Below are 19,597 nucleotides of genomic sequence, written 5' to 3'. Positions count from 1 at the left end.
GAGGAGGAGTCAAATGTTACCAGGCAAGAAGCATGCGGAGCGGGGAGGACTCCCAGCGCCGGAGAAATGACTCATTTCAGAGTAAGAGCGTGAGCAACGATGACAAAAGAGACACAAAGCCCCCCCGGTTAGGTTCCCCGCTGCTCTCTGGAAGGCTTTAGACCTCAGACTGTGTGTCAGCGTAACCTCGGGCGCACCAATCAGTGGATTCTCCTGCATTTCACCACTGTTTCAAAATAAAGGGAGGTACATGAAGGTTTTCCAAGAAGTACAGCAGGTGTGAAAACCTTACAGCGAGCTCTGCAGGAGGACCACAGGGTCATGTGTCTGCTTCACAGTCAACTGTGTAAATATAGTTTGGGCCCGGGCCGTGAAAAGCTCTCTGTGCGCGGAGGATACAGCGGCCAGTGTGTCGTCGCGAGGGTTCCATGAAGGTAAACGCTAGAAGTCCAATCAGCTGACTGCAGCATGACAGAGTGGGAGAATGTGAGGAATGTGCTGAGCCCATGTTGGTGGCGCTCCTGACGTGACCCCACGGCCGGCACAACAGGCCCGTTGTTTCACAAAGGCCTCTTCACATGCGACGGATGAGAGCAGCTTTCAGTGCAGGGAGGAAACAGAACGCCACCTTTTAATGCCCAGCGACGGCAGGAAAAAATGGATTTCAAACAGAATACTAAAAGAAAACGGCATTTTTACCCACTGTAAAAATGTGCTTTAGTCAATAAAGCAGCATTTTACACACAGAGAGGTGAAGATTTTCCTCTTCTGTTCAGATCTCAACCAAAATGACTGTTAAGACTAAAAAAACTCTTTAAAAATACTTTACGTGATTTCAATTGCATCGTCACCAGCAGGCATTTGATGGATTTGACCCATTTCTAATATTACTGCACATAAGCTGTCAAACAGACTAGTGTTGAAATGGAGAGGAATTTTCTGTTAGAATTATAAATATGTAGGCTACAAAATTGCCTGTCAAATTTGGTCTTGTTGATTAATTGTTCCAGACATGTCAAAACATATACAAAACAGACACAAAAAAAACTATATTAATTTGAAATAAAATATATAGTTCAACCCCTTGTAAGCAAATCCATATTTTATGAGAACGCACAATTTATATCCAAGTCACACTCCCGAGTGTACTCTGTAGTGTTTTACAGATTACATGATGTAACTTGTATTTAAATCTCAGTAAAAGTGTTTATTCAATGAGTTACGGCAGCATCAAAGTACAGTTTAAATAGCTCAAGATCTGGATTGTCACTTCTGTCTTCTCTTCGAATTGAAGAGGGATATTTGGTCGTTTCTGAGGCTGAGAGAAAAAGAGCGAGCGACTCCTGTTCTGAGGGATTACACTGTAATGTAACGCCACGGGAAACTGGACACACCTCACATGTTCCATAATCCAGCTTCTCCAACAAAACACTTACCTGGATTCACACCACTGCGTGACAAACGTGTTTATTGTGCATCTTCAAGCTGAATTCAGCTGCTGGTAAAAAAGCCACATTAGGCACAGCTGTGTCATTTTCCCATGTGCACGTTCAGGCGTTTTCAAGGCCGGGAATCAAAGTAATTTGGGATTTCATTGAAGGTTGTGTGCTGCCCCGCTGTGGTCAGAAGAGAGAAGTGCAGCCAGACGACAGGTTTTTTTTTTTTAATCAAGCATCCCTTTTATTAACATCACCCATTACAAAAAGAATAAAATCTTCAGTGTTAATGAATTTAGCAACAGAATAGCGAGTGCTGATTACAGATGATATGGGACGCTTATTCCTAGGGTAGTTTGCAGGAGGACTGAAACTCTCTACACTGCTGACACAGGAGCTGCAGTACAGACTCCAACTACAACGTGTCCACGCATCTCTCCACAGTTCCAGTCACGCAGTGACCTCTCCCGCCCGGCTCCGAGCCACGGGGCGTGCACGGATCTACGAATGCACGACGACGACGCTCTTCTCACGAGGAGGCAGACGGATCAACGACATAGTGTATTTCAGCAGGTCCTAACTGGTACATTTAAACAATACACATCTTTAAGTTAAGAAGAAGAAGAAGAAGAAGAAAAGAAAGGAGGACTGGAAAACCCAAAAGTTTGTTGAGTGGAGTTGGAAATTGGCATCGACAAGAAAACTACTGCGGGATCGAGAAGGACGTGACTGAAGAACAGAGGAATGGTTTCCACACATGAATACAAATGATGCTGCATGAAGAAAATCAACTGGAGATGCTGCTAAAGAAAAGGAATGTGGTGGGAGTGGAGTAGTGTGTGTGTGTGTGTGTGTGTGTGTGTATGTGTGTGTGTGTGTGTGTGTATGTGTGTACAGTGCCTGGAGTTTGTGGAATTAACAGTAACTTCTGCCTGCGAGTGCTTTACCAGTGCAGAGTCTGACGCTGCCTACAGTACAGGAGAGGTGGCGGAGGTCAGAGGTCAGGAGGGGAGAGGTGGCGGGGTGTGACGTGATGGCGTGATGCGGTAGTGATCAGACCGGAGCTCAGACGTGGGCGTCGGCCCTCCTCCGACTATACCTTGGGCAGATCTTTGTCGGCCTCCTGTTGGGAAACACAGCGTCAGCCTCTGGATCACAGCGAGGGACCGTCTCCCGCCGCCGCCGCCGCCGCCGGTGGTCTTACCCCCTCCTGGCCTTTAGTGAGTTGCCGGCTGACGGCTTGTAGCAGCTGCTGCAGCTCTCTGACCGTCTGGTTCAGGCCTGCAGTCATCTTCTCCTTTCTGTCGATGTCCTCCTGTCGGGGACACAGAGGCTGCTTCAGACACACCGACCACTTCCTGTCTGAAGCTTCCGGAAGGAGCCACGTGACGAGAGCGAGATGTGAGTGAAGAATGTTGTCTCACTCTCTGCGAGGACAGCGTGCTGTTCTCGATCAGGTCGTCGGCGTTGTCCGTCACTTTGGAAAGCTCCCCCTGGATCAGGTCCAGAGACTGCTGCGCCTGCAGGGAGGAAGCAGCGGATTCCTCTCGTTACTCCTCTGGAATGCAGCTCCAGCTTCGCCGCCGTTTCTTCTCCCCGTCTTTACCTTGTACAGGTCTCCAGCCACCGTTTGCCTCTCGTTCTCCTCGGCCTCCAGCTTCGACAGCGTTTCAGTCAGCTGAGTTTTCAACTGCGGCGGAGAGAGACATTCACCAACACGCAGCTCAGCACCGCTTCTTTATGAAGGAACTCACTACATGATTATTAATCGGATGCCTTCGATCAAGTTCTCATTCCCACTTCTAAAGCGATCTCATAGCTTTTGCCTACTTTGGGGAAAAAAATGAACTACAGCTGTGCGCTGGTGCGGGCATGTTGCTACAGGAATGGGCCAGAAGGTGAATCCTAACAGGAAGTGGAGCTGCAGCGGGGCATGTGTGTTCTGATGATGTCTGACACACCGTGAGACGCACGGTGGTTCATGGCGCGCTGACACAGAGGCTTTACACAAGGGGAAATGACTTCTACGTGCATGCAGACGACTGGCGTGCATGTACACGGACACACATGAAACAGCATGTATGTGTGTCCTGTGTCATATGTTTGAATCTACTCAGACCTGAAATGTCTGTTTTTACCTTCAGCTGTCATGAGTTCCTCGCTCGGCTGGATTTTTACAAGTGGAGTTTGCTGTCTGGGCTTCTCGTGCCCTCAGTCTGGACTTACAGGAAACGTTTTTTCTTTTTCTAAGTCTTGCAAGAATGGAAAAATACTGAATACAATCCACTGCATGTGCAATAAAAACCTTTTTGTTATTGCAAAACCCACTTGCAAAAGAGCCAACGTGGAGACTCACCTGAGTTGGAGGTAAACTCAGAGACGTTTATAAGTCTCACATCAAACATATTACACGTGCACAAATTTTGTTAAGCTCCTACAAATCTGCGACTGCACGAACAAGCCTCGACACGCGCGTCATTCTGCAGGCTCCATAAATCGCTTGTTGCAGCGCAGCGTTGCGACAGACGTTCAACAGCTCCGAGCGCCTTTTATGGTGAGGACTGTTTGGAAACAGCGACACTCCGGAGGAAGTATCCAGCGCTTTAATCAAAGGACTATGAGACAAAACAGTTTGTTTGAGGGCTGACGAGTGAGTTGCTGCATAGATTCCTGCAGAGAGCGAAGGATGAGCGGCGAGCCGTTCGTTAGACGTGTGAAAAGCAGCAGAGCGATATGAGAGGAGTGCGAAGGTAAGAGAGGAGGCAGCGTTAGTACTGTGAGCATGAGGGTGAGTCATCATTCAGTCTGGAGTGTTCGGGACCTTCAGAGGTTACAAATGATGACCCACGGCTGTGCAGAGGAAGGAGAACCCCCCCCCGCCCGTGCTGCCGCCACCAGAGGTAAAGGAGGAAGGCTTTGAGAGGGAGCGCTAAGCTAGAGGGAGAGCACCGCTTACCAAAGTCAGCTCCTCATTCTGTCTGATAGCCTCTGTATATGAGCCATCAAGCCTGGTCTGCAATTCAGTCAACAGATCTTTGAGCTGAAATTAAGTTCAACATGTTTAATGGGGGTGTGTGTGGGGTCGGTCCGGGACAGCACACACACACTTGCGCCAGGGGTGTCAAACGCGTTCAACGTAGACGTTTTCATCCCATGACAACGAAAAGCTTAGATTTGAAAGTTATCATGGGGCTGTTGCGTTTGACACCCCCGGTCTACGCAGTGGTACGCGCCGATCCGGCCGCGCCACTGACAAAATAATATGTTGTTCTAAGTCACATAAAGTGAGGGGTGTGTTCACATGAGCGGCTCATACAAACATGCACCAGTCACACGATGGAGCCCAGACACGACTGAGGGCTCGTTTACACCACAACGTTTCAATACGCTGGAAATATGGACCAAGAGTCACGGCGCCCTGGACGAAAACGCTGTTACGTCTACTCACACGCGCTGTGCGTAACAAGTAGCTGTGCTTCCTTCGTTCATTTCAAACATAATAAGACAAAATAAAGATAGCAGTAACTCCAGTAACTTTAGTAGTAAACTTCAAACAACTTTAATCACTATAAAATGAAGGTTTCTGCCGTCCACACCGTCGTCGTGTAAACGGACGCCCAGAACGGATCTAAAGTTTGGTGCGTTCACTTGAAGGCGTAGTCGTGTAAACGGCGCCCGAGGCTCACGGGTGAACTGCGGCGTCTGCTCACCTCTCGGACCTCCGACACGTAGGTGGCGCTCTGCTGCTCCGCCCGCTCCAGCTCGGTCTCCAAGTGCTGCTTTTCTCTCCTCAGCTGAACAACAAGAAAAACATCCAGACAAACAGGACGACAGGTTGGACAGGATAGACTGAGGATTTGTTCAGTGTGTGTGTGTGTGTGTGTGTGTGTGTGTGTGTGTGTGTGTGTGTGTGTGTGTGTGTGTGTGTGTGTGTGTGTGTGTATAATGAACTAACATTTTCCAGCTCAGCGCCATCAGTTAGTCTCTCGATCTCCTGCTCCAGACCGGCGACTTTCTGGCTCATCTGAAGTGAAGAGAAAAGACTCCGTCATACAACATGCGGCTCCGGCCGCCGTTATCCTGACGTGCGTCACATCCAGACACACCGGACGATCCGGGCCGGCCTGTAGTACAGTTTTTCGCGTTGGGATTTCCAGTTGAACCTGAATAGCTACCTCTCGGAGTTCGCCCTGCGACACCTCGAGCTTCACCCTCCAGCGGGACTCCTCCTGCTCCACGCTGCTCTGGAGGCGCTGCAGGATGCCTTCCTGTCAGACGCAACGGGAGCAGCCAAGGCTCAGCGCTACTCAGTTACCGACAGCGTCCAGGACGGCACGGCGGCGCCAGACTCACCGTCTCGGCCAACACCTTCTTGTACGTCTCACAGTCCTTCTGTAAAATCCTCTGGGCTTCTTCGGCTTCTCTCAGCTTCTCGGTCAGTTCCTGCAGGAAGGGGAGTTTTCGCTGTGGTTGAAGTTGGTGGGTGATATCTTGACACAACCAGACATTCACTGATTTGATGAATGGTTGAGTAATGTGAGCTTCATGAGTAAAAAAAACACATCCTTGATGGAAAAGTGGAAATACAGTGAACCGTTGCTATGGCTACAAGGTAACCGAGACCTGAGCCGGCTGATCTGGACTGTAGAGAGTCTGTCAGGGTTTTACCTCGGAGTCACCTGATGCAGGGCTGGACTGTGCAGCGGAGGATTCAGCTGCTGCTCTCTCAAATCTTTGGAGCCACTCCTGATGGTCCTGATGCAGAGAGGGGGGGGGGAGGCAGCGTCAGAGAAACCGCTCGCTCCGAGAGGCGTGAGGCGGGAGGCGAGTTCAGTCCTACCTGCTCGGAGGGCAGAGGCACGTGGGGAAGCAGTCTTTGTAGAACGTCTCGACACTCGGCCTGAGAGGCTGCCAGCGCCGTCTGGTTCTCCTGCGACAGGACGGAGGCGGAGCGTGAAACAGGACGGGCCGAGAACCGAGGGTTAAAGAATCAGATCCACTGACGAGGAGAGCCAGTGGTCGTCCGAACGGTTTGCCGACGGTCTCATCGCGAGGCCGCTCCAGTCAAAGCAGGGATTCATGCAGCGTAACTTCAGGGCAGCGGGATTAGCCCCGCCGCAACCGCGGAAAACCTCAGCATCAAGTGTCGGGGAGCGTGGATTCAGAGCATCTTTCAAGCTTTCACTTAACGACAAATAACTTCAGTCTGCATAAAAGTGCCACAGAAGTTTAAAGAAAGGTAGCGATCAGCCGCCCCACAATAGAGCCGCGCTGTGGACTGTCACTCTGCGGCCCGAGGGCGGAACCGACGCCCAACGCCATCCAGCTGGCAGTCGAACCGCCGCTCCCACGAAGGGACTGTCAGGAGCAGGCTTTTGAGACGAGCGCTGACGGTACGCAGCAGCTGCCAAGGAACTCCCTGCTCGGCTCCGATAAGACACTCTACTGTACTCAAATGACAGAGGAGCAGCTGCTGCGCCGACGGTTCAGCGTGTCCCGCCTCACCTAATGTAGAGACACACACACACACACACTGCAGCCTAAAAGAGGATGCATCTGCGAGCCGACCTGCTCGAACATTTAGAAACACTTGTTTGTCCTGATGGGGAACAAGAGGCGGCTCAGGCGAGAACAGAGCATTCAGAAACATTAAAAAAAAAAGAAATTACTTTTCTCTTCAGATTCATCAAACAGCCTCGATCACTTCCAAATCGAACAGATTTTCTCCTGATTAAGTGGTGATGTTGAAAGAATGAAAGCGTAATGAGGGGTAACATGCCATGCCACAAAACAGACAGACAGGAAACGGCTCGATGATTGCCATGGATCTTAATCTGATGACATCTAGCGAGTTTCTAAGTCACTGCACACTCATTTCCAAGCATCAGCCGGAGCTTCTGGGGTTGTGGGAAATCTTTTGTGCCTTGGAGCCACGGGGAGAAAGAAATACATAAAATGTCCAGGGAAGAAACCAGTAATTGGCAAATCGAATGAATAGTCTGAGGCGGGAGGGGAGTGGGACAGTTGAAGAGCTCAGCACACAGCAGCCAATTGGAGAAGGGCGAACACAGAGGAGCAGGGGAAACGAGGTAAATGAGTTTGCAGCGTTGTTATGGAGGAAGATGGGAAAAAACAAAGTCTTGCTGGTTCAATTATGGCAAATAAAAAGAGCTTTTTGGGAGGATGCATCAGATCGGAGCTACAGTGAAGCAGACTGAGGTGGGGGGGGGGGGGGGTCGAACCTTGACGGCTTTGCTGACTTTTCCTTGAAGCATGGACTCGGTGGCTGACAGAGCTTCCATTGCACTCCAGTTTTTCTCCCGGAGCTCCTGTTTTGGTCAGTTCCAGAGAGATACTACGTTCAGTGCAGTCTCGGGGGAAAATGCAGTCAGTGACGGTAAAGTTCGAACAAAAAAAAAAAAACAAACTGAACTCCTGCTCTCCACCCATGCTCCGACTGCCGAGAACAAGTCTCACAACATGTAGGATCACAGAGACTTCCTGTCGAATTAAAAACTTTCAATCCAGAGAGTAGAAATACAGCTACGTCAGAAAAAATCTGAGAGTTTCCAATGCTCTGAATCCCCCACAAGCACAAACAAGCTTGCTAAAACAGTCACGGCTCGTGGCTTCAAGCCCTCTTACGCAATCCAAATCAAAACAGTACAGATGTGTATCGTCAGGTCGGACAGAAAACACCGAGGACTGCTTTCTGGGGTTTAAGAAGAAAGACAGTAAAAGTGGAGCTTGAGGCGGCAGGCCGGTGGACAGGGTGTATGGATGTACGCAGCAGAGCAGGGAGTGTTCGGAGGCGACACACACACACACACACACACACAGACGGCAGCGGGTCGGGGCTGCGGGCGCTGGGTCAGAACCTACGTTGTTCTTCTTCCTGTGGAGCTCCAGAGAGTCCCTCAGCTCCGCCAGCTCGCTCTGCAGGCCGGACAGCTGGGCGTCCTTCTCCGTCAACCTGGAAAACCGACAACGTGGGAAACAGTCAGCGCGGCGGAGGAGCGCGAAACGTGGACGCGCGGCAATCGGCCGTGAAATGATGAAGTTCGGGACTAAATATTAGGAGGACTGAATATTAATATTCCCTAATGAACACAGGATTGGTGTCATTCACTGGACTTCATCGTCTCACGGCGGATCTGTGGAATAGTTTCCATCATTACTCACGCTGTGAGCAGCTCCGGGCTTGGCACTCCTATGTGAGACTGCTGTATAAGCAGGAGAAAAGAAAAAAAAAAGAAAAAACAATCTCAACACAAACGGCTCTCCGCCCTTCGCAGCAGCACAGGACAGTCCGGTTCAGAGCAGGAAAGGTGATGGCTCGGCTCTTTGTGGGGAGATTTACAACCTGTTGGTTCAGCTGCTCCGCCTTCTGGCTCAGCTCCTGGGTCAGCGCCTCCAGCTCCGCCTGCAGCTTCTGGACCTGCTGGTCCTTCGCCGTCAGCCTGCGGTCACACGTGCATCGAATCAGCCCGGGCTGAGAGGGCGTGTTAGGAAAACGTGCCGTGGATGTGCGCGCTCCTCTTACTCAGTCTGGAGCTCTTGGACTTGAGGGCCGGAGCCGGTCGGCTCCTCCGCCGCCTCCTTCTGTCTCAGCTGCTCCGTTTCTGCCTGCAGGGAAGCCAACTGCTGCTCCAGGGCCTGCGAGGCGAACGAAGCAAACGCACCATCAGACGGGAGTCCAGACAAGAGCAGGATCGAATGTGAGAACGCCTCCCGCACCTTGACAGTCTCGTCTTTGGCGGAGCTGCTGTCCTGAGCCGCCCGGAGACTCTCCTCCACCGACTTCAGCTGCTCGTCCTTCTCTTGGATCCTTGACGGCGGAGTGAAGTGATGGTTGATTACACAGATCACACATGGAGGGTGTATCATTAGCTACGACAAAAGGGCGCTGAACAATGGAGAGTCTGTGGAGCTGAACGCTGACATTAAAGGAGGGGCGTGTCTCTGGAGCGTCCAGGAGGGAGCAGCACGGCTAACATCTAATTACGCCCTGCGTCTGTCGCTACACATCTGAGCTCACGCTTGAAGCCACTAGAGAAGCCTAGAGTTACGGATTTAAGCTAAAAAAAAAAGCTTTTTAACACTGGAAATGTGAATTCGATCGATACACAAATTGACCTCACCTGCTTTGTAGTTCATCCACTGTTGACTCCGACGACGCCTTAAAGGAGAAAGAATGATCAGTTAAATTCAAAAATGATTTAATAGATCTTTTAAATCAGAGGTGTCAAACATAAAGCCCGTGGGCCAAAAACAGCCCGGAACAGGCTTCAATCCGGCAGGTTTTTTTTGTAATATTTTACTGTATTTTGTATCAATAAAATTGGCTTTATGATGAGATTTGTCATTTTAGGAAGTAATTGTGGTTTTGCTTTAAATGTAAAAGTCAGTAGGGCCCCTGAACTAAAACGTGTTCGACGCCCCTGCTTCAAACTTTATCAGTTCTCACCTGCTCTGCTGTTCTCCTCTTCAAGTTCTCCACTTCCTGTTTCAAACCCTCGTTCTCTTCTTGTACAGTCTGCATCGGGGAAACATTTTTCTCATGAGAGGTTGTGATTATAATGCAGAAATTGAAAGGTAGCGTCACTTGAAGGACGCTGGTTGTGAGTGACTCAGCGTGTTTCACAGGTTCTCCATCCCTCACCTTGAGCTCCTCCTTTTTATTTGCCACCTCGATCAGCCCTTTCTCCAGCAGACCCTCTACAGTCTTTATGCTCTCCTCTTTCTCTCGGATGCTGCGCGGAAAACGATACAGCAAGACGATTTAGTCATCGAATGTTAAACGGTCGACGGATTCGTATTTCTGCTTTTAAAAACCCACCTCTGCTGAAACTGATCGAAAGCCATCTGGGATGCAGCCTGCACAGCGGAGAGGAGGCGTTAAAGAGGAGGAACAGACCGACAGACGGGAGGAAGAGTCAAGGTAAACGGCTGACCTGATCAGAAATCTGTGCCTGCAGACTCTGAATCTCTGCCTTCAGGGACCCGTTCTCATTGTGCAGCGCCTGCGGACGAAAAGACGGGAGGTTTCTCTTCACGCGGCGGCACATTCCTGCAGGCTAACGCACCGACGCAGTGTTGGTATAAAGAGCCGGGGAAGAGCCGGCGCTCGTCTGACTGTACCTGCATGTTGGTTTCCCTGCTGGCCCCGCTGCTCCGCTCCGCATTGAGAGAATCCTCCAGACTCTTCCGCTGCAGCTCCTTCTCCGCCAGTCTGTGCAGAAAGAGGTGCAAGTGGACGTTACCGTCCGGCCCTGTGGTATCCGGTTTAATACCACCACACGGTGCGAAGAGGGAGGTTTTTCTTACAGCTTCTGTAGCTCCTCCATGTGGGAGACGTGTGAGGCCTGGATGGGAAACAGAACCATCGTCAGCCGAGTGTGTGTGTGTTATGAGTCACACACTGATTTTCAGCCACATGCAGGTAAAGTCACATGTACCTGTGAGGAGATCTGAGCCTGCAGGCTCTCGTTCTGGACCTGAAGACCCTGGTTTTCATTCACGAGATCCTGGAGCGAAGACAAGAGACGATCAGTCGGCATCATTTGTCCATGTTAGACATGATCTGTGTGTGAGTGTGTGTGTGTGTGTGAGGATGCTGTGCAGCCTCACCTGCACCCGGGCCTGCACCGAGTCGTCCGGCATGCTGTGCTTGGACATCTCCATGAGCTCCATCACCCTCTGCTCCAGCCGCTCCTTGGAGACCATGGCGTCAGTCAGGCTGCCGTGCAGAGTCTGGATCTCCTTGTTCTTGTTGTTCATCTCCGTCTCCATCGCCATCAGCTGGCTGTGCAGCTCTGCCATCACACACACACACACACACACACACACGAGCATCCAGTCACTGAACGCATCCCGATGAGGAACAGGTTTGCTGCTGGGTTGTGTTCAGTCACCTTGCTTGGCGCCCTGAAGATTCTCCCGCTCTGCGTTGACCGTGTGGAGGAAGTTCTGCAGTTCTTCCCAGCGTCTCTTAGCGTCCTGCAGCTGAGCCTGCAAACCGACGGACAGACGCAAGAATGAGTGTGTGACAAAGCGGAATAAACAGACGTTCAACAGTCTATTTTTCTTTATTGAACCAATTATCAAAAGGATTTCTACTGGGAGGAAATCTTCTGTTTGCTCTCTGTGATTTATGTTCGCCTGTCCTGAGGAGTTCATGTTGATATTGTTCCAAGCATCCTTGTTTATGGAATTCGCCACATTTTTATTGACTAAAACCTTCAGCTGCTTTTGCTCATATGAGACGACTTCAATTTCCATCCAGTAACGCTCATCTGGGCAGGACAGGAAAGGCCGATCTGAGCGTCTAGCAGGAAGAGAGCTGTTTATGCACAGCACAAAAGGCTCCAACATTCCTGCTTCCAAAGCCAACAAAAGTCTCCCGGCTCAGGTTCTGTTTCCCACAACCCTCGGCAGGACTTCCACCGCCGCCTCCTCCTCCCATTTCCCCGCTGACGCTGCCACACCCGCTGGCTGCATTTGAAGCCGCGGCGCGGGTTTCTGCTCCCTCCCCGCCTCGTGAGAGGAAGCCAAACAAACACGGCGCATCTGGATTAGCGTACCTCCAGCTGGGACACGTTCTGCTTGTAGCTAACCTCCAGCGACTTCCTCTGGTGCTCCTCCTGCTGCAGCTTGCCGTTGTTGTCTGCCAGCTCTTTCATCAGGCCGGCGTACTCCGAGCGCAGCTTGTTGAGCTCGGCCGAATTCCTGCGGGGCACAGCGGCGCGTCAGAAAACACGCTTCGCTACGGCGCGCCGTCGGAGAGACAGATTATGTAATGGAGGATAATGTTAAAGAGGTAATGGAGTTTGCGTCGTGAGGTGGGTCACTCCGGGTGTGTGTGTGTGTGTGTGTGTGTGTGTGACACTGACTTGTTCTCCATCTGGTTGGTGGCGGAGCTGACGGCGTCCCTCAGGATGCCGTTCTCCTGCTGCAGGCGATTGATCTGGCTCTCCAGCTGCTCCCTCACCTGCTGAAACTGCACACAAACAGTCCGTCTCAGCTCCTCTCCGTGCAGCCTCCAGGAGAAATGCCCAAACCTCCGCCTCATCACATATTTCAGATTGCTGCACTTCCCCCAACCCCACAGCAGCAGATTTATCACATCGGACGACAACTCCGAACGTTGCTTTACTTTGATCTGCATGGTCTGCAGCTCCTGGTAGCTGCCCTGCGCTTTGGCCTGCATGCCCCCCAGCTCCTTCTCCATGGCCGAGCGCTGCTCTCTCATCATGGCCTCCACTCGGCCCGTTTTCTGCTTCTCAACCTGGAGCTCCTGGAAACCCATAAGAAAAAAAAAAAAGAAAGAAAGAAAGAAAGAAAACAGCATGAGGAGCTTTCACTTTTCCGACGACTCGGGACGCGTTCGCGCACGTCGCGCTCGGTCTGGCTCGATTCTGTCATCCATGAGCTGCTCTGCACTGAAGCGGAGGACTGATCCCCGATGAAAAGCTGGAGTCGGTTCAGCTGAAGTCAGATTAGCGTGTTAACGACGCACGGACTGAACAGGAAGCCCTGGACTTTAGGGGCTTTGCATCCTTTCACTCAATCCTAAGTCTGTAACAGAGGAATTTCTGCTGCTATTGATGCTTTTATACACTTTAACAGACTGTAGATTACTTTTAAAACCGGCTAAAGAAACAAACATCAAAATAATCCCGCGACAATTGTTTATGCTTCCGCCGTTCAGTCGGACCTGGCTGAGCTGTTTGACTTTGTCCTTGGCGATGGAGGCCTCCTCCTGCAGGGTTGTGAGGAGCTTCTCTCGCTCCTGCGCCGCCGGGTCCGGTCGGGCTGCGGACTGAGACGCGACACGTTGGTGAAGCATTCAGACCAGACGTCGGGACAACTCTGCCGCACTGGAGTCTCACCTTGTGCCAGGCATCCAGGGCGCGAGGGCTCTTCTCCCGGAGCAGGGCGATCACGCTGACGGCCTCGGCCTCGGACAGCGTCAGGCTGGACAGGCCGGACAGCAGCTCCTTCAGCTTCACCCCCGTGTTCTCTGCTCCGCCGCAAACAGGAAGAGGAAACCGTCAGCCCGGCAATAAAGCTTCACCCAAACAGGTCGATGCATTCCAAAGTGATTGACGACGCGATCATAAGCAGCAACAAAACAAGGAAGGAAGACGAACAGTAAGGCAGCCATGGCTGTGAGTTACTACGAACCACCTGTGTATTGACACTATACACACCGCCAACTCGCTATAGATGGAAATAGATGGAGTAAATGTAGATAAGATAAGCTGTTTACTATAGGAAAGCTGTCATAAAATGACTTGGCTGCTCTGCCGCTGGCCTCCAGTAACCCGACTCTCACCTCGATCAGTTTCATTCTTCTGCTTCTTGGATCCTTTGGACGGCGCGTCGTTGTTGTGAGCCGCTTGGTGGTTCGCTGCTGAATCTGCCAAAATGTGCGCTTCATCGACTAGACGGAGGATTATAAAGAAACACATCATCAGAAACATGGGCTCGAGTGACAAACTTTAGCGTTGCGCGTCATTACCAGGCTCGGCCTTCTGCTTCTTGGCGCTCTTCTTCTTGCCGCCGGTGGTGACTTGAGGCGCGCCGTCCACCGCTTTAGTTTCAGCCACAACGGGAGCTTCCTTCTTGACGGCCGCCGGCGCCTTCTCGGCTTTAACCTCCGGCTGCTGGTCGGCCACTGAAAGGACGAGACAGGCAGACGAGTGTCACTCAGCGGCAGACTGCAGACGAGGGAATGGAGGAGATCTGGACGTTAAGTCATTGAAGTGACGACATTTGACTGACCAGGCTCTGTTTTCTGTTTCTTCTTGTCCTTCTTCTTCCCAGAGGTCTGTGGAGGAGTCTGAGCCTGGACCTGAGCCTGGGTCTGGACCTGAGCCTGAGCCTGAGCCTGAGCCTGGGCCTGGACCTGGGCCTGGACCTGGGCCTGGACCTGGGCCTGGACCGGGGCCTCCAGCTGTGGACCGGACTGCTTGCTAGCAGTCAGCGGCGCCTCCGTCTTGCGGCTGACTGGTTTGGAGCCGTTGACTTCGGGTTCATCAGAGGAGGATGCGGTGGTGGCGGCGGCGGCGGCGGCAGCAGCAGCGGCGGCTGCAGCTTTGGCAGCTTTCTTCTCCTTCTTCTTTCTCTCCCTCAGACCGGTGGGAGCCTCGGGTGTCGCTGACGTAGCCACATAGGCAGCAGGCGCCGGAGGGTCGGGATCTGGTATCACCGCCGGCGCCGGTTCTTCCTCCACCTCCAGAGTGGAGCTGTTCGCCACGTCCGCCAAATCGAAATCCCGCAGGTCTTCTTCCGACTCCCCTCCGCCGCCGCCGCCGCCTCCTCCTCCTCCTCCTCCGCTGGCGCTCTCCTTCTTCTTGCTCTTCTTCTTCTCGCTCTTCTTCCGGGGGTCTGGCTTGGATGGCGGCAGCTTGAGGTCGCGCTTCTGCTTCGCCAGCACCTCATCGTAGGAGGTTTCCTTCATGAAGAGCCAGAAGAAGAGGAACATGAGGGCGATGACCAGGGAGGGGGCCAGGATGAGCAGGTACTGCGAGTCATAGATGTCCACCGCCATTCTGAGGAGAGAAAACACAGAAACGAGCATTAGTTCAGGGCCCGATTTGGACTTCGGCTTTTGACTTACAATTAAACTCTGGAACGAGCGTGAATCATGAGTCACTTTTTCCTTATAGAGCAGCTGAGTTTTCAATTTAAATTAACAGTAGGCTGTAACTCTCTTAACTGTTTTCATGGGAGATGAGAGTTAAGGTTTGTGGGTGTGACGCCGTCATGTGACGGATCAGAAGTGAAAGTGAAGGCAAGACGGAAAGCGATCACACCAGGTGATCTAAAAAAAAAAAGAAACCAACGCGAGTTCTGCAATCTGGCAGCAGTTCAGATTTCATCCAAATGACAAGCTAAAACCGGCAGAAAATAAATAAATTAAAAAATAAATTAGAGAAACTTCCTCATGTAACGGCGTGTTTCCAGGTCTCAGTAAAAACCTGGTCCAGAGTCCTCACCAACGCCAAGAGGGTGGAGACCGTTACACCTGCGCTTCAATCTCTGCTGCTGTGTGTCAAAGGATTGAATTCAAAATCTTCTGGTCTATAAAGCTTTGAATGGCCCTGGGCCTGAACACATTTCAGATTTACTGGTATAAGACGACACACCCAGAACTCTGCGGTCCGCAGGAAGAGGTTTACCGAGGGTCCGGTTCAGGGGAAAACCAGGAGCTTCATGGTTCTCTCTCATTTGCAGGTCAGCCGCTGCAGAGGAGTCAGCGAGCGACTTGAGAGGTGTGTGTGGGAGGGAGGGAGGGAGGGAGGGAGGGGGCGGGGAGGTGTCAGAGCATCAATAGTGCTTAAAGGGGAGAGAGTGATATGATCCAATTAGACAGCACCACCGCTTCGCGTCCTCGCCACGTCCACAGAGGGTCAGAAAGACAGCGGTGCCTCCTTTTAAACATGGGCGACACGAGCTGCACTGAAACACGCCGGCGGGATCGAGGGGAAAAAAAAAAAAAAAACAGCTGCTAGCTTAGATCATGTTGGCTTAAAGAGGACAAAATAGGTCAGGGACACACGAGAGAGGTGAGCAGGCTAAGAAGGCGACCTCTGACTGTCTCATTTAGTCGCCTCCCTCCCTCCTCCAGCCCTCACAAGGACGACGACGGCGTGGTGGTGGTATTCTACACTCGTATCGGGACGGATTTGCAGGAGGCAAAAATACACCGACGTGAGAGAGAGCGGCTGAGGCTCCGGTCTGAACCCAGAGAGGGGCTTCTCCGGCCACTGCAGCCAGAGTTTACACAGTCAGGAGGACCTGAGATTTCTTCACTTCAGTGTGCGCCAAACACATTCCTGAGAGCGATGTGTTGATGTGACTCCGCTCAGCCAGACAGTGAGGACTGGGGCAGAACTGGCAGGAATCTGACAGCAGTTTTCATTCTTCACGCTCTCTTTTCAGCACTTATTCGTTTCTCTTTAATCAGCTCACTCAGTAAGTTTGATGATCTTTTCAGTAAAAGTTGTCGTGGGGCAATGCTGCGATTCAGTATTAATATTAAAACCTATGAATGTGACAAAACACGGGCGTAAAATTCATTTCAGCTCAGGCTGATCTCTGAAAACACAAACACACAGCAAGGAAACAGCAACTCCAGCACCTTCAATTTAAAGACGACTGATAAACGATGGGACAGAACTACAATGCTGGCTCCGGCAGCGGGTGACCTGCAGCGCTGCACAATCCCATCTGATGCCCAAGATCTGGAGTCGGTGTCGTAGAGCAGACCTCTTTAGTAATTTGGATTAAGCAGATTACCCATGATAATACATTTAAGAATAACTTTCCACTGCTGGGCTTCCTGAGCACCGACAGGCTTAGTGCCGTAGCATCATGTCTATTCTTCCACACAACACACAAAAAAACATGCCAGGATCACTGCAGCATTTAATGTGTGATGATTTATCAAATGCAGGGTGCAGGTTTGTTTGTTTTCTACTCTGTGAAAACGCAGTGTCTTTCCTCCAAGTGCAAACTAAAAGCTCCTTCTTATGTAACATTTGCGAAACATTTTTTTCCCTCTTGTTTTATTATGTAACACTTTTTGAAGAGCTTTGACTCAAATCCACCTGATTGTCCGATCCTAATAGCTGATTGAGTGTGTTTGACGGTGACCACATTAAATCAATCCTTTTCAATTCCTCGGAGAGGTCTGCGCGTCAGCGCTGTCAAAGACTGGAAATCTGCCGGTGCTGTTACAGCTGGCTGACGATGTTTTCATAATGAAACCTGGTCTGAATCCCCGTTTGACTCAGCTGAGAATACTACAAGTCATTCATACGTTAAGGCAGCGCGGAAGCACTCCACATCCACGTCAGCGTTCGGGGCAATCTTCCAGTTTCATAACGCCACCTTGCTGAGCCACAATGCAAAATGAGACAGGAACACGAAGACACTCCTAGTACAGCGTGTTCAGAAAACGGCTAACTTTCAGAGGCTACCCAATCAGGAAATGTTTTAAAGCTTCATTGTATATTCCAGGAAACTCCCATGTCAGACCTGATTAAGCCGCAATATAACTCTCCCAGCGACATTACAACCTGGCATGTAAAGTATGGGTGGAGTAATTGGTGTTAAAGTTTGAGGCTTGCTTGCTTTCATTCTTTCAGTTCCAGGCCTGGGAGTGAAAGGTGCCCGAGCCTTGTCCCAGCATCAGAATGAGCCCGGAGGACAAAGCCCTCTCGGGCTGTTGGCTCCCCGGAATCTCCCCACTTGGCTGGCCAGGCCACTGGAATTGGCAGGAGCAGATCCTGATGACTGGAAGGCCCAGAGAGCTGCACAGACAGTGGAGCGGCCCACATCTTTAAGCTGCCCACAGGTCACTTAAAAGCACATTAATAAATCTGAGAAAATCAGAGCTGCTGTGGCTGAGTGCACAGCTTCTGTAGCTCGAGATCAGCCAGACATTACTTGTAGCATTAGTTTTCCCACATCAGCTACAGGGGGGGAAAAGAAAAACCCCTGGGGGTTTGGGGAATTACTCCTCCCAGGATAATGTTCACTTAAAACCTTATGAGTAAAAGAAATCTTGATTTAAGGAAAAACTATTGGTGCTCATACCAAAACAAACATTTTTATAACTGCTTTATACAGTTGTACTAAAGATGAATTTATATGATAAAACTAATAGTTGCATATGAAGGATCATTCTTATATATCACCTACAGATTAGTGGCTCATCCCCTCACACTCTGCAAACCTCTTGGTATCCATAATTCATTGAGTCGACTGGAAGTTGACAGTCAACTTAATGAATTATGAGACGTCAGTGACGTGTCAACGAAGTGATGACAGCAAACTATAACCCACGCTTATCAGCACACGGGTAATAAAACCAACAGAAAGCATCAAAGTACACAACCGGTACATATTAACAACTCCAAAAGGTCCTCTGGGATGTCTGCGCTTCCTCAACAGGCTCTTACAGGGAAACTTGATGGACGCAGACGTGATAAGAGCTTATCTTCAGATAAACCAGATCAAAGAGTGAGCAAGAGACTTTTAAAGGAACTTCACAAAGTACTTTAAAAGTTGAACAAGATGTAGAGATCACCAGGACGCTGGAACATAAAGCCATGAGCTGATTGTTGATGTAATCTGGAGTTTCAGGCAAAAATATGAGAGAAAGAAATCAGCTCTCACACACACACTGCTATCCCCCTCCACCAGAGAAGGAGGGCAGTTCGCAGGTTTGAGTACTAAATGTCCCAGCAGGCTGGGTCTGGAGCAGAGACACGTCATGGCAGCTCCTCTTACATCAGGACAGATGCTGTCCATGAATACACACTGGAGCTCCGGTCTGTGTGGGACAACTTCACCAAGACATGCAAAAAACAGTCAAATGAGAGACAGGAGAGGCGCACATGTCGATATTGTAGCACACAGTTATAGTGGCCAGCACTGATCAGTGATCTGAACCACGGGAAGTTGCTACAGGAGTTTAAAATACACCCAGGAGGGGAGGAAGAGGGGCTAAGTTGGTCCCCTGCTATGAATGGGCAAGCTAGCGCGACTAGCCCACTAACGTTAGCCGACCAATCCAATTAGTAGAGGAAGTGTTGGGCGATAAAAGCAGCGGACGGGGATACACTTGTTTCTCCTTCAGCCCCCCGGGAGGCGTGTACAATCTGCCCCTCACCGGGGCCTCGTCCGGCTGCCGTCCCAGCCTCCCCCCTCTCCCCTGAAACCCCCGACCGGGTCCGCCGCTCCGCTCTCCCGTAGAAGTCCAGGGCCGTTCCCAGGCCTGCGTGCGGAGCTAAGCTGTGCTAAGACCGGGACCAGCGCCCCCCTCGCGCCGCGAATAAACACGCATATCCCCGAAAAGTGGGCTACCTGTAGCTTCAGTTAGCTGCTCCCGTATCTTGCGGTGAAATGGCGTTGCCGCGCGGTGACTCCGGAGGACTCCTGACTTCCCGGGGGCCGCTCCTGCCTGCCTGGCTGTCTGCTGCGCGGCTCTCCGCTGCGCCGTCCGTCACAGACTGTCGGCCGCTTCTGGTCCGCGGGGGCGGGTCACAGCGGAGCGGCGAAGGAACGCTCGTTTTGTGAGTCGTGGCACACCGACACGCACAAGTCACCGTGCGGAACGCGAGGAAACGGAACCCCGCCCTCTCGAC

At 51.2% G+C, this 19,597-nt stretch overlaps 1 protein-coding gene across 3 annotated transcripts; it reads right to left on the bottom strand.

Moving 5' to 3' along the window:
- Positions 1 to 1,648: 1,648 nt before the first annotated feature.
- On the bottom strand, positions 1,649 to 19,559 carry ktn1 (kinectin 1). Of its 3 annotated transcripts, XM_030116451.1 has the most exons (36): positions 19,317 to 19,559; positions 14,223 to 14,992; positions 13,960 to 14,115; positions 13,774 to 13,881; positions 13,328 to 13,458; positions 13,153 to 13,257; positions 12,592 to 12,732; positions 12,329 to 12,435; positions 12,020 to 12,164; positions 11,351 to 11,447; positions 11,067 to 11,251; positions 10,895 to 10,963; positions 10,764 to 10,801; positions 10,578 to 10,668; positions 10,391 to 10,459; positions 10,276 to 10,313; positions 10,099 to 10,189; positions 9,904 to 9,972; positions 9,578 to 9,615; positions 9,174 to 9,264; positions 8,980 to 9,092; positions 8,800 to 8,896; positions 8,619 to 8,659; positions 8,319 to 8,409; positions 7,679 to 7,765; positions 6,277 to 6,366; positions 6,105 to 6,191; positions 5,790 to 5,879; positions 5,612 to 5,704; positions 5,392 to 5,460; positions 5,147 to 5,230; positions 4,393 to 4,476; positions 3,043 to 3,126; positions 2,861 to 2,956; positions 2,641 to 2,751; positions 1,649 to 2,559 (listed from the first exon to the last, which is right to left on the bottom strand). In XM_030116451.1, the coding sequence occupies exons 2-36, from the start codon at positions 14,989 to 14,991 to the stop codon at positions 2,530 to 2,532; spliced, it is 3,885 nt and encodes a 1,294-aa protein (XP_029972311.1). In that variant the 5' UTR covers position 14,992; positions 19,317 to 19,559; the 3' UTR covers positions 1,649 to 2,529. The 3 variants fall into 3 exon arrangements, with proteins under 3 accessions (XP_029972311.1, XP_029972312.1, XP_029972313.1); XM_030116452.1 differs by lacking the exon at positions 4,393 to 4,476; XM_030116453.1 differs by lacking the exon at positions 7,679 to 7,765 and having other exon boundaries at positions 19,317 to 19,558.
- Between the last annotated feature and the right edge of the window lie 38 nt (positions 19,560 to 19,597).

This window comes from Salarias fasciatus, chromosome 19 (genome assembly GCF_902148845.1).
Source record: "Salarias fasciatus chromosome 19, fSalaFa1.1, whole genome shotgun sequence".
NCBI lineage: Eukaryota > Metazoa > Chordata > Actinopteri > Blenniiformes > Blenniidae > Salarias > Salarias fasciatus.
The sequence above is the reverse complement of the archived record's forward strand: the minus strand, read 5'-3'. Positions and strand labels throughout refer to the sequence as shown.